General features: G+C 41.8%; 1 protein-coding gene across 1 annotated transcript; it reads right to left on the bottom strand.

Annotated features, from left to right (window-relative positions):
- Positions 1 to 242: 242 nt before the first annotated feature.
- Positions 243 to 9384, bottom strand: slc35c1 (solute carrier family 35 member C1). The gene is made up of 2 exons (XM_028793828.2): positions 8645 to 9384; positions 243 to 6093 (listed from the first exon to the last, which is right to left on the bottom strand). Exons 1-2 carry the CDS (start codon positions 9162 to 9164, stop codon positions 5531 to 5533), a joined length of 1083 nt encoding a protein of 360 aa, XP_028649661.1. The 5' UTR covers positions 9165 to 9384; the 3' UTR covers positions 243 to 5530.
- Between the last annotated feature and the right edge of the window lie 5580 nt (positions 9385 to 14964).

Here is a 14964-nt window from a genome sequence, read left to right as displayed (position 1 = left end):
TAAATATGGCAATCCCAAGATTTAAATTTGTAGAAGAAATTCAAACATACACTTTTGTATAAAATTTGAATAAAGATGCATCAGTTCTTATGTTTTTATATACATTTATGAAATTTAAAATTGGCAGCTAAAAAGTGTAGTATGCCTACCTGTTAAGCCATTGAATAGTTGTGTAATTTGAACTTGTGAAAACTGCATAGTTAAAACTTCAAAAGATTAAAGCCATGGATTTACAAGGTGTAATAAAAAATAAAAATTTCAACTATAAAATGCAATATAATAATCTGCATTTGTGTTGTGATATTTTCAAAATATTTTAGGGGAAAATTAATTCAGAGCACACTGCCCACACATAGCAAATTCAAGTGCCTATTCCATTTTCACAACAAATATCTGCACAATTATAGAGGAACTACATTTTTAATTAACATGTACAAAGTAGCCATGTTATCCTCTACATATTCAGAACAACAGAGAATTTTTGGACTGTTGAAGGAAAGATATTTTATAAGCCAAGCCAACATGAACTCGGAGATAACATAAAAACTTTTCAGAAAGCAGTACATAAATATATTAGTCTTGGAAAAAGATAAAATGTTGCACAAATAAAAATATGTAGAAGGGTGTATACATAATTTCAAAACTCATACACAATGTACTTAATATGTAACAAATTAATATAAATTTCAGTATTTTTTTTCATTTCTATTTACATACTTAGCAGAGAGGTGAAGGAATCTATTCCAGCAGATTCCAGGCAAAAAACACATGTAAATAGAGAACATTCAACAGGTTTCTAGCATGTTCTAGGACTGTGTAAGGACATGCTTAATTTCCTAAAGGGAGCCTATTAAAAGAAATAACAATATACAGTTTTAACTGTGAGAAAAGAGTGTTTCAACAATTTTTCCTTCTGTTCAAGTGAAAAAATCTGCCTGTCACAATTCTCACTAAAAACAACACAAAAATTATTTAAATCTTTGAATGAGTGTGTTACTCAGGAAGATGGCTCTTCTTTGCACAACATACTTGAATGACATAAGTAACAAACATATAGCAATTTATCCTTGGGCTTAACAGTAATTAGGGTAAATGCAAAGCAAAACTGTTAAATTTAGAATTTCAACAAGGCCCATTATTAAATGCAGACATATACTAATGTCAGAATAAATTAAATGTCTCCTGTTAAAACCCATTGAGGCATTCTGTGTGTGATATTGGGCTATACAAGACATAGATTGTTGTTGTAACCTCCAAATAAACATTTAGGAATGTTTTTAATTGTACAAATAGAAAAGATGAAGGGCAAAAAAAAAATTATTCAGATTAAATTATACTGACTCTTACAGAATGCCCAGCTTCAATATACAGATGATTTCTCGGGTCTTATTTTAAACTAATGTAGTTTCTTAGTATAGAATACCGATATAAACATTTACAAATTTCAGTAGTTGGAGCATGGACCCCCTCCTTTAACCGCCACCTTATCGTGGTGGAGGGGTTTGCGTGTCCCAATGAACCTAGGAGCTCTGTTGTCTGGGGTTTTATGCCCCTGGTAGGGCCACCCAAGGCAAACTGGTCCTAGGTGAGGGATGAGACAAAGAGCGGTTCAAACCTTCTGTGATGAATGAAAACTTTGGACAGCGTTTTCCCTTGCCCGGATGCAGGTCACCGGGGCCCACCTCTGGAGCCAGGCCTGGAGGTGGGGCTTGGCCAGGCACAGCCCGAAGAGGCAACGTGGGTCCCCCTTCCCATAGGCTCACTACCTATGAGAGGGGCCAAGGAGGTCGGGTGCAGTGTGAGTTGGGTGGTGGTCGAAGGCGGGGACCTTGGCGGGCCGATCTTCAGCAACAGAAGCTGGCTCTTGGGATGTGGAATGTCATCTCTGTGAAGGGGAAGGAGCCTGAGCTAGTGCGCGAGGTTGAAAGGTTCCGGCTAGATATAGTCGGACTCACCTCGACGCACAGCTTGGACTCTGGAACCAATCTCCTTGAGAGGGGCTGGACTCTCTACCACTCTGGAGTTGCCCCCGGTGAGAGGCGCAGAGCGGGTGTGGATATACTTATTGCCCCCCGACTTGGAGCCTGTTCATTGGGGTTTACCCCGGTAGATGAGAGGGTAGCCTCCCTCCACCTTCGGGTGGGGGGACGGGTCCTAACTGTTGTTTGTGCGTATGCACCGAACAGCAGTTCGGAGTACCCATCCTTTTTGGAGTCCCTGGAGGGGGTGCTAGAGGGCATACCTTCTGGGGACCCCCTCGTTCTGCTGGGAGACTTCAATGCTCACGTTGGCAATGACAGTGAGACCTGGAAGGGCGTGATTGGGAGGAATGGCCCCCCCGATCTGAACCCGAGCGGTGTTTTGTTATTGGACTTCTGTGCTCGTCACAGATTGTCCATAACGAACACCATGTTCAAGCATAGGGGTGTTCATATGTGCACTTGGCACCAGGACACCCTAGGCCTCAGTTCGATGATCGACTTTGTGGTCGTGTCATCAGACTTGCGGCCACATGTCTTGGACAGTTGGGTGAAGAGAGGGGTGGAGCTGTCAACTGATCACCACCTGGTGGTGAGTTGGCTTCGATGGTGGGGGAGGATGCCGGTCAGGCCTGGTAGGCCCAAAGGTGTTGTGAGGGTCTGCTGGGAACATCTGGCAGAGCCCCCTGTCAGAAGTAGCTTCAACTCCCACCTCCGGCAGAACTTCGACGATATCCCGAGGGAGGTGGGGGACATTGAGTCCGAATGGGCCATGTTCCGTGCCTCTATTGTTGAGGCAGCTGACCGGAGCTGTGGCCGTAAGGTGGTCGGTGCCTGTCGTGGCAGCAGTCCCCGAACCCGTTGGTGGACACCGGCGGTGAGGGATGCCGTCAAGCTGAAGAAGGAGTCCTACAGGACCCTTTTGTCCTGTGGGACTCTGGAGGCAGCGGATAGGTACCGGCAGGCCAAGCGGAATGCGGCTTTGGTGGTTGCTGAGGCAAAAACTCGGGCGTGGGAGGAGTTTGGGGAGGCCATGGAGAACGTCTCAGAAGAGGGAAGCAGTGCAGTGTCAACACTGTATATGGTGGTGATGGTGCACTGCTGACCTCGACTCGGGTCGGTGGGGGGAGTACTTCGAAGACCTCCTCAATCCCACTAACATGCCTTCCAATGAGGAAGCAGAGCCTGGGGACTCAGAGGTGGGCTCCCCCATCTCTGGGACTGAGGTCACCGAGGTGGTCAAAAAACTCCTTGGTGGCAGGGCCCCGGGGGTGGATGAGATACACCCGGAGTTCCTCAAGGCTCTGGATGTTGTAGGACTGTCTTGGTTGACATGCCTCTGCAACATCGCATGGACATCAGGGACAGTGCCTCTGGATTGGCAGACCGGGGTGGTGGTCCCCCTCTTTAAGAAAGGGGACCGGAGGGTGTGTTCCAACTACAGAGGGATCACACTCCTCAGCCTCCCTGGAAAAGTCTATTTGGGGGTCCGTCAGATAGTCGAACCTCAGATTCAGGAGGAACAGTGTGGTTTTCGTCCTGGTCGCGGAACAGTGGACCAGCTCTACACCCTTAGCAGGGTCCTGGAGGGTGCATGGGAGTTTGCCCAACCAGTCTACATGTGTTTTGTGGACTTGGAAAAGGCATTCGACCGTGTCCCTCAGGGAATCCTGTGGGGGTACTCCGAGAGTATGGGGTACCGGACCCCCTGATAAGGGCTGTTCGGTCCCTGTACGATCGGTGCCAGAGCTTGGTCCGCATTGCCGGCAGTAAGTCGAAACCATTTCCAGTGAGAGTTGGACTCCGTCAGGGCTGCCCTTTGTCACCGATTCTGTTCATAACTTTTATGGACAGAATTTCTAGGCGCAGCCAGGACGTTGAGGGGGTCCGGTTTGGTGGACTCAGGATTGGGTCACTGCTTTTTGCAGATGATGTTGTCCTGTTTGCTTCATCAGGCCGTGATCTTCAGCTCTCTCTGGATCGATTCGTAGCCGAGTGTGAAGCGGCTGGGATGGGAATCAGCACCTCCAAATCCGAGACCATGGTCCTCAGCCAGAAAAAGATGGATTGCCCTCTCAGGGTTGGTGGCGAGATCCTACCCGAAGTGGAGGAGTTCAAGTATCTCGGGGTCTTGTTCACGAGTGAGGGAAGAATGGAGCGTGAGATCGACAGGTGGATCGGTGCGGCATCCACAGTAATGCGGGCTCTGCATCGGTCTGTCGTGGTGAAAAAGGAGCTGAGCCGCAAGGCGAAGCTCTCAGTTTACCTCAGCTATGGTCATGGGTAGTGACTGAAAGAACGAGATCGCAAATACAAGCGGCTGAAATGAATTTCCTCCGCAGGGTGTCTGGGCTTTCCCTTAAAGATAGGGTGAGAAGCTCAGTCATCCAGGAGGGGCTCAGAGTAGAGCTGCTGCTCCTCCTCATCGAGAGGAGTCAGATGAGGTGGCTCGGGCATCTGATCAGGATGCCTCCTGGACGCCTCCCTGGTGAGGTGTTCCGGGCACGTCTAACCGGGAGGAGGCCCCGGGGAAGACCCAGGACACGCTGGAGGGACTATGTCTCTCGGCTGGCCTGGGAACGCCTTGGGATTCTCCCGGAAGAGCTAGAAGAAGTGGCTGGGGAGAGGGAAGTCTGGGCATCTCTGCTCAAGCTGCTGCCCCCGCAACCTGACCTCGGATAAGCGGAAGAGGATGGATGGATGGAGCATGGACTTGTTACAAGAACAGAGGGAGGACTACGTTAGATTTTAGGCTTCAGCTACTAAGACATACTGCCTGTGCCTTCTTTTAATCAGGCAGATTTCACACCATAACAAACCATATTGCTGAATTTCTTGACTTCTTTATATACTATAATATGCACTGAAAAAGAACCCCACAGCCCGTTTTGCTTTCCCAAGTGATGAAATGGAAAACTTGTGAACAATTTTATTTCACAGAAACACGCAATTTCTCTTTTGCCCACTTGTTAAGGCCCGTCTTTTTGGATGTGTTTGAAGTTGTGAAACCTGAAGTGCAATTAAGTAAAGAGGAAAAAATAAAAATCATTTAGACAAATGCAAGAAAGCTAGAAGTGTTAAAACTTATGTGCAATAAAATAATCCTCATTCTGAAACCAGCACTCAGTGTAGCATTGAAATGGGTTAGAAACACATTACCTGAGAATTAAGGGAGACAATCGATTAACAGAAATTATGTGAATGAATACCCATCATCCACTGCTTTTCTGAAATTAAGTACTTTAAAATTTGTTTTGTTTTTTCATTCCTAAAGAGCTACTCCATGACTAAAATGGAAAAGGCCTAAAAAATTGTATAAAATATATATATTTATATTTAATAATTCATTTGAAACTCCATGTAAGTGTATTGGAGAAAATTAAAAAGCATTATAATTTATTCATAAAACATGAAGGTTGTGTCAAAATGATCAAAATAGTTTTAAGGCAAAAAGAAGAAATTTTAACAGTTTTGGCGTGGAAAACATTCACTTTACTTTCACAAAAGAGAAAATCCTGTGTTTGTTATATTTCATAATCACATAGTGCTCTTCATACACCAGAAATATTTTTTGTAGCACTAGTCTTTGACTCTGGTTCCTCTTGAGACTTCTTCATTTCTAATCCTTTAACCCAAGTATATGCAAAGGAGCCACCTATTACCATGATATTACTTGTCCACCATAAAAAGCTCTTAACCTCATCATAATAGATTACTGCTAGGATCGTTTGTGCACAGGCCTTTGCAGTGCCAGATACATTATGAGTGAGGGGACTGGTGAATTTGATCTGAAGTCCGGTAACGTAACCAATGGCAAAACCAAAGATTCCACTTAATGTCATCATATTCCAAAAATTCATGCTGAACAGATTCTCAAAGTAGTATACAGTCCGAAATTCTCCAAATATGACTAATAAAGGAATGAAAAGCAAACTTGCATTTATGTTATTGTAGTAGGTCAGTCGCCAAATGTTACCATCTACCACTGGCAAAACCATCTTTGTGTAGATTGCATTAAGAGATACACAAAGGCTAGCAAAGATACCATACAATATCCCTATCCATGAGATGGATCCTTCTGCCTCCTCTTGATCCACACCTAGCAAAAAACCACCTATGAAAAGGAAAAATAGGTTATAGTACATTTTGGCTGCTGAATCTATTCAGAGCTACTTATAGATCACAGTTATGAAACTGTTTATATACACCTTTAAAGAAAACATTGTCAGATGAGGTGGCCTACCCAATGCTACACAACAATTCAGTATTAGTGAGTGAATCAGTTAGCTGAACTATTCATCATTTTTGGATTTGATTATAGGAAAAAGTCGGACCCAATCCAGGTAGCTGAAAGCACAAGGTAAGAAGGAACATTAGATCATGCACCCATCCACCCTGTGTCAATTTAGAGCTGCCAATCTCCCAAACCTGCACATCTTTGTGATATGTACCTAAAGAAAACACTAAACATGAAAATGCCATGCAAATAGTATTAGAATTTAAGTGTGTAATTAAATTGTCATTTAAGAAAAAATTATATTCAATTTGGCCCTTGTCTCCAAAAAACATTACATTTTACAGTGGCAATGCTTTTTTGTTTGACGGCAAGTCAAAAAAGTCATAATTTGCCTCTGGATACCATTAAGGGAATGCAGGAACATTTTCTTAGTGTGTGGGTTTGAGAGAAAAAAAAAAATCGGTCCATGCTGCTTCAACACATAAACATAGTTGATTTCTATAAACTTATGTGTAGAAATGGGAAAGATGCAAAACACTCAGCAAACCTCTAATGGAAAATCGAAGAAGATGAAAGATGAAAAGGATGCTATTCCATCCCTGATTCAAATCTGGGAACGGAACCTGACAGTTAAATGACACAAAGTCATTTTCTGGTAGCAGAATTCCTGTTTCATTGGTCTTCCAGAAAAAGAATAGAGAGATAAAATGTACAGTTAAACCTCCAGAAAATGCTTGATTAGTTGGGAAGCAGTTGGGCAATTCATTGCTAAAAGCAAAATATCCATATGCATTTTAGTTATACAATACCGATGTTGTGCTCAAAACTAACAATCTCTCTCTTAGCCACACTGCCTGCCTTTATTTATTCAGCACATATGACAGAGTGTAGGGAAATAAGGATTTCGCTCCCAGATGGGACAGCTAAGTTGAGAAAAGATAAATGTAATTGATGTGACAAATAAACACTGTCCATCTCTACCTAAAAATCCATACAAAGTACTTTTGGCTTGTAAACACTATCACATACAATTCTAACTTTATACTTGTTTTTTTCTTTAGTGGTTATCATATTGCATTCTTGGTGCAAGAAAATGTACAAAAAAAAATTTGTAATTATTTTGGTACTGTAAACTCCTTTGACATAAAAATAAAAGTATGCTTTAATGTGTTGCTCAATTCAAAAAAGGATTTTGCTGACAAAGCTAAACGAAGGAAATCAGCTTTGATATGAAATTTAGAAAAGCACAAAAAAAGAAAGAAAAAATCTTCCTTTCAGATTATCATCTGACACAGAAGTGTGCAAGTCTGATAAAACCAAAAATGTTGCCCACAAATCTCATAATTTAAGGCAAGTCTCAGATTGCATTATCCATGCCTCTCTTTAATAAGTTAACTCTACTAAAAACAACTTCCATCATCTGGGGAACATTACCATTGAGTTTTATTTATTTCAGATTTGCAGTACATGGCCCTGGCACAATCCAAAGCTTTCAACACTACTTAATTCCTGTTGGGTTTTTTTTTTTAGTCCGATTTTCTTTTCCATATATAAACTTATCTGTTGCTATGGGTACAGGCTTGTCCAAAAAATCAAGGCTTGTTAGTTTTAATACTAGTGAACACTAACATTAATATGCATTCAATAATAACTTGAAGATAAAAATGGATTCTGCTTGATTTGTGTTCCTCTTTGGTATAGGAAGTTGCATGCAAAAATGATATTCTGTATGTTCTAAATTTTTGGTCTGCCTAAATTGTTCCTAACAATTCCATTTGATTTTAAAGTAGCACTTAGCATATAAAAGCACCTTTCATATTAAACACCATTACTAAACCGGTTTGCAAAATCCAAAGGCCGCATATCATCTTAACAATGCAATAAACAAGCACTACACGCGCGAATAAGTAGCACATTCTTACTGTTACTGAAAGCTTTTTGCCTAATCTTTCTCGAGTGTTACCAACCTTTTACTTCTTCAGCAGCTTCAAAATGTCGCTTTTGATACACACGACTACACGCGATTTTCAGGCTATATAGTCTATGTTTCAGTTCAGCACAATGATTTAAGATTCCGAGATCACGCTTTTTTTCTCCATGTATGCCAAATACTGAAGAGGGGCAGAATGTACGGTTAGTTAACTAAACGTGCTGCATCTAACCGTCTAACGTAATACTATTTGTGACTGTGTGGTTCATCATTTCATGCAGTACCTTTCATACAATTGAAGTAAGACAGAGACGGTCGCCAAACTTTTATTTTTTTCGCAACGCTGAATTAAATCAAATCCTGAGTTCTATTAACAGTAATGTGTAGGTATTAAATAAAAGACTGATCCGACTGAAACCTGCTACAACGTCTCCAAAATCACAACAAAAGCTTATTATATTAGGTATAATAACAGCAGGGAAGGCGATGTTTTCTTACCAATTATGACCCCGCAGCACAACAAAGCACCAAAAGACGTCGTCTGCTTAAGAATGACATAGGAGAAAACAACATTGAAGACCGTGGTGAGCGAACGACCAACGTTGTAAAATGCGACTCCAACATATTTTAAGCAAAGGTTGTTAAAGGTTATCATGCCAATGAAGACCACTGACAAAGGAAGTACCCCTCTGGAAAGCTTTGGGTCAAACTTTAGGGTAGGAAAGTCCACGGCTCCAGGACACAGTCTGGAGGCACCGCTGAGCAACCAACAGAGCAGCACAGTCACCAGGCACTGATAAAAAGTCACGAAGAGAGGCGCGTTAAACTTTAGATCATTGCTGTCCAGCAGATATTTATTCAGGAAAACCATGGTAATAGAGACAAACCAATAGAGTACCACGACAACAGCTATCCTGGTCGCCCTCTTCAAGAAGGGCTCTGTCGTTTCCTCCTGGTCCCCCGAACCTACAAGAGCCATTTTCAGAATGCGAGATCGCTTCAGTTGAGTCCGATTCATATGGGCGACAAGGAAGCAGCAGCAGGTTAAAAAGAAAAAAAGCAGAGGTGTGACACAGGTGTGACTTCCAAAAAAAACGCTAGGCGTCACTCACACTTCCTACGTTGGTTCTTGGTAAGGTTCATAAAAACAACACTTTTGCCGGTGACTTCCGGGATGGTGTCCGGGTTAAAGAACCCGCCGACTATAGGTATCTCTATAGTTCCGCATTTTTTAACACCACGACAGCAAAGCGGAAGTGACGAATTATAAGTGCTGCGACTCGACGCAGGAAGGAAAACTTTTCACTGAATAAGCTGGATGACTTGCTATAGTTACTTTAACAATCTACTAATTATTATATAGATAACGGCCGAGTAAAGGAGACCTTTAGTGTTCTCCCTGAACTTTTGTAATTCCTAAAGAAACGTGGTTATGGAATGGTTCATAAAGTTTGCTATCGGCATGTCTGTCAGGAACGTACGGAAGGTCTAAAGAGAAGTAAATAAAAATCGTGGCACAGTGAATTAAAAAAAACGTCAAAATTCGGATTAAAGTCGAAATTCCAACTTTAATCTCGAAATTTTTATGTTAAAGTCGTTTCGATGTTTATTTTGTGATTGTAGCCGAAATGTAAAAGTAAAATGTGATTACATGATACTGCGATCTGCGGAAACGGAAGAAGACACCATGTATGTACGAATGTGACAGCACGTACAGTTATGTAAAGGGAAGAGTTTAAACCGACTACCTTTTTTCTGAAAGCATCTTGGCGCTCTGAACGCCATAAACTCAATCTCACGATCGACATTTTAACTATTGGCGTTTTGAAACCTCATCGTAACTAATCTACCACATTAAATTATTATAGTCAACATGCCCCACGATCCAGTCGTTAATTGCTACAAGCTTCTTCAACGGGGATTGTTTTGCGCCGACTTCTACCACATGTAGCGACGTCACACAGAATATATTCAATTTATGATGTGGCTGCAGTTGAAATACTATGATGCATATTTTTCACGATGAAAAACTTGCTTAATTTTTTCCATACAGACGGCGAAATTTTGTTGATAAAGAGCATTATGTTTACTTGTGATATTTACCCCTAGGTATTTAAACTGATCTGCTATGGTAAAAGGTAGGGTGTCCAATCTGATATTATATGCTTGTGAATTCACTGGAAAGAGTATATCCATCCATCCATTTCCCAACCCGCTGAAACCGAACACAGGGTCACGGGGGGTCTGCCGGAGCCAATCCCAGCCAACACAGGGCACAAGGCAGGAACCAATCCTGGGCAGGGTGCCAACCCACCGCAGGACACACACCCACACACCAAGCACACACTAGGGCCAATTTAGAATCGCCAATCCACCTAACCTGCATGTCTTTGGACTGTGGGAGGAAACCGGAGCGCCCGGACACACAGACACGGAGAGAACATGCAAACTCCACGCAGGGAGGACCCGGGAATCGAACCCAGGTCCCCAGGTGTCCCAACTGCGAGGCAGCAGCGCTACCCACTGCGCCACCGTGCCGCCCGGAAAGAGTATACTTTTATTCAAATTAATTCTGAGACCAGAAATCTTGAAAATCTGAAAGTACTGAAACTGCAGGCACAGTGTTTTCTGGGTCTGATATATATAAGACCATATCATCTGCATATAGAGAAATTTTCTGTTCCTGTCCTTCTCGGATAATCCCCTTTATCTGATAAGAATTTCGGCAAACAGCAGTGGTGACAAAGGGCATTCTTGTCTGGTGCCACATTCTAGTTTAAAGTAGTCTGAACAAATGTTGTTAATACAGACTGAGGCTTCTGGACTGGTATACAGTAGTTTGATCCATGCACAAATATCATCATCATCATCATTTTGTATTTACAGCAGAATAACCAGGTTTCACTTCTGTTGAAATGGTTTCAGAAGCTTACATGTCCAGAAAATACTCTTGCTGTTTCAAACAAATTGTTCAGTAGGATAATACTGATCACTGATGACTTTAATGATTTTTACTTTATAAAAACTACCCGTCTGTATTAATAGGAAAATTTAATTACTCTGAAAAATGAGTGAGGTAAGGAAGACCAAAGATCTGAAGTAAGGTACTTGTAAATCTTGGTCCCAAAAAGTGGTGACCTTTTGCGTGGTGATTATTATAGGCAAATAAGAATTTCACTGTACACATGACAGCAATCTATCTACCTATATATATATATATATATATATATATATATATATATATATATATATATATATATATATAAAATGCTTACTGTTGTCTGTCTGTCATGCAAAAAGTTGCAAACTGGGCCTTGAACCTTGATCTTGGACTTAACTGAGAGCAGTGATATGCCATAACGTGAACCATGAATTGGACGTGGCTACCTCGGTCTTGTAATTGGAATTCAGGTCTTTATCACAATAAGTGGCTGCATGGCCACGCTGCAAGGCTGAGAGGAAAAGAATATCAGCGATGCTGTGTATTTTGCACAAATTAAGACAGGGACGCATATTAACAACAAGTGTCATCTTCTTTATTCAATATAATGTGAACCAAGAATTGAACATTTCACAAAACAAAATTAACCCCCACAGCTTCAGGCTGTTGGTCTAGTCCTCCTTGGTGTTACTCCTTTCTTCTTCTGATGCAATGTTCCCACAATTTCCTTCTTATATCCCACAAGGGGGGCTCCGCCCCCTTCTCGCTTCGCTCGCCTACCCCCAGCGTTGGGTATCCTGAAATACATTAGTCGTGCTCGTTCGTCTTGGAGCCGTGCCCGCTTTGCTTGCAGCATGTCAGACGTGCGTTGTAGGCGCCTGCGTTCATTGATTTTATCCAGCCGGGCTCGTGTTTGTATATCTGTCAGTCGAGCTCGTTCATTTTGAACCCATGCCTGCTTTGCTTCCGCAGTTTCAGACGCGCATTGTAGGTGCCCGCGTTCATCGATCTTATCCAGGTGGGCTTGTGTTTGTATCGTTGAGCTGTATCGTGTTTGAATTCGGTGTAAAGCGTTCAGCGGTTTGTACAATCCCAAGCAGCACATTATTCCTAACCTCACTCCGCAGTAGTGCCACTCACAATATGGCGGTGATGCCTGCGCCTTCCGTAGTAGTGCCACTCACAATATGACGCTGACACCTGCGCCTTCCGTACTATCATTGTGGACCTCTGGGGCCGCCGTAGCCTCTTCCGTTTGAATCTGGGTTGCAGCGCAGAATCCTCTTTTTTGAGTGGCTGTGGCGTTAGTCGTCAGCTATGGGCGCGTTGTTGCTTCATTTCTCATTCACGTCAGTTGAGCTGTTTCATTTTTGGGCCGTGACTCCTTCGTTCATGGTGGATACGACTTCGCGTGTGGTTTATGAGACGCGCGCTGTACGCGCCTGCGCAGTATGTCTCATGGTCCCATCGCCGTGTACCTGCGTCCATGCCATCCGGTTTACCATTCTCGGTTAGTAATATGGATCCTTTATGATGCAGTCTTCCCACTAAATCAGAAACTGTGTTTCTCCCAGAAATGAAGAACATTTTTACAAATTCAGCCTCTCAGGGGGATGCACATTTCTTAATAATAATAATAATTCTTTACATTTATATAGCATTTTTCTCAAACCTCAAAGTGCTTCCATGGAGGGAGGACCTGGGTTTGGTGTACATTTTGTGTGCACTTATTTATAGACCTACTAGATACAATAAGGATATTGCCCAGGAGTTCTCTGAGTTCTTATCTTTCACAGTGTCACGTTCTGATAGACTGCTGATTCTAGGAGATTTTAACATTTATGTCTGCTATCTGAAAAAACCCCTGGTTAAAGAATTCCTAGCTCTTGTGGACTCTTTTAACTTAGCTCAACTGGTTTCTAGTCCCACACATCAGAGAGGTTATGTGTTGCACTTAGTTCTAATACTTGGCCTTCCTGTAAATATCCTGGAGGTTTCTGATGCTGGCATCATTTATAAATAAAATACAAGTCTAGCATTATTCATCCCGGTGCTCACCACTGTGTGCCGATACCTGCTCCCTTTAAGCCAGTGCACAGCCGTCTTACTCTTTGTCAACCAGTTTCCTCTTCTCAGCTAGCCAATATAGTCCTGCATATGAAACCTTCCAATCATTCAATAGATTATTTACCTTCATGCCTGTTTAAAGATACTTACAAAGTCATTAGTCCAATTGTTTTGGCTATTATTAACAACTGCCTAAAATCTGGTGTAATGCCAGACAATGTTAAGAATGAAATTGTCCTGCCACTGCTGAAGAAGCTTACTCTTGATCGCACAGCTTTTTCAAACTACAGGCCTATTTTGAGGCACCCATTCTTGTCACAATTAAGGAAAAGGTGGTTTATTTGCAGTTACTTTCATATCTGGAGGATAACAACTTATGTGATATGTTTCAGTCAGGTTTTAAAAAACTTCATAGTACAGAATTTGCATTGTTGAAGGTGACAAATGATACTCTATTAACCTTGGACTTGTGTTCTTGTGCAGTTTTAGTTCCAATGGATCTTAGTGCAGCTTTTGACATGGTGGACCACGAGGTTCTGTTAAAATGGCTTGAGTATGAAGTTAGCATTCAAGGCTGTACATTGAAATGGTTTGAGTCCTACCTGAAAAGTAAATCTATGTCTGTCAACATAGATGGTAACTTCTTTTAGCCAGTACCTGTCATGTAAGACATTCCACAAGAATCCATTTTGGCCCCTCTTTTATTTGCCCAATATCTGCTTCCCCTGGGGACCATTTTTCAAAAACATGGTGTTGCTTACCATTGCTTTTCTGATGATTCCAAGCTATACCTCAAAGTCAGACCTGACATCATTTCATCAGTAAAAAAGCTGATGGAGTGAATTGATGATATTAAGTATTGGATGGCACAAAATTTTCTACAACTAAATGAAAATAAATGCAGAGGTCTTTATTTTTGGTATTAACTCATCGACTGCTGAATTCAACACCCAGTTTTGGTCCTTGTCATCAACAATTCATAATGATGTCAGGGACCTAGGTATCATCTTTGAGTCGTGACTAAGTTTTGATAAACAAATTTCTGCGGTACTAAAGTCCAGTTTTTACCAACTGAGGTAAATCTCAAAACTAAAATCTTTTCTCTCACAGAAGGACTTGGAAACAGTCATTCATGCTCTTATTATTTCTCGGCTAGACTGTTGTGACTCCTTATATGTGGGATTGCCCAAAACTGCTCTGTCGTGCCTTCTGCTGGTTCAAAATGCAGTGGCTAGATTTTTAATTAATACTAGAAGAAAGGATTATATCTGTCCTGTACTAGCCTCTCTCCACTGGCTACAGGTGAAATTTTGTATTGATTTTAAACTTAAAATGCAGCTTAAGACCCACTTCTTCTCTTCTGCTTTTCACTGTGTGTAAGGGTGTGGGGGATGGTGTTAATTGATTGTTTTATTAATCTCTTTTTACACTATTGTTCGTATTGTGTTTATTTTATTGCCCGTCTGTACTGCACTTTGGCTCAACATCTGTTATTTTAAATGTGCTTTTGTTAATAAATCTGACTTGATTTGACTTGACTACATTTTACTGCCACTTATGGTTCAGCACTATTTTGGTCTGTTATTATTCTTTGTACAACTGGGGACACCACTGGCCCCTCTCTTTGACTACTTGGGCCATCTGAACTTTTCTATGTGGGTGAATCATCCCAGAAATTGATCTGAGTTTCATATTTATTCTCCAACTCTGTACTGATCAGCTGGTCCACACGTCTTTTACATATTTCACCCTGTATTTTCACCAGATATGTTATTGGACCAAATGCCTTCATAGTCATTCCTGGAACAAA

Source organism: Erpetoichthys calabaricus, chromosome 2 (genome assembly GCF_900747795.2).
Source record: "Erpetoichthys calabaricus chromosome 2, fErpCal1.3, whole genome shotgun sequence".
NCBI classification, from domain to species: domain Eukaryota; kingdom Metazoa; phylum Chordata; class Cladistia; order Polypteriformes; family Polypteridae; genus Erpetoichthys; species Erpetoichthys calabaricus.
This window is presented reverse-complemented; position numbering and strand designations above follow the sequence as displayed.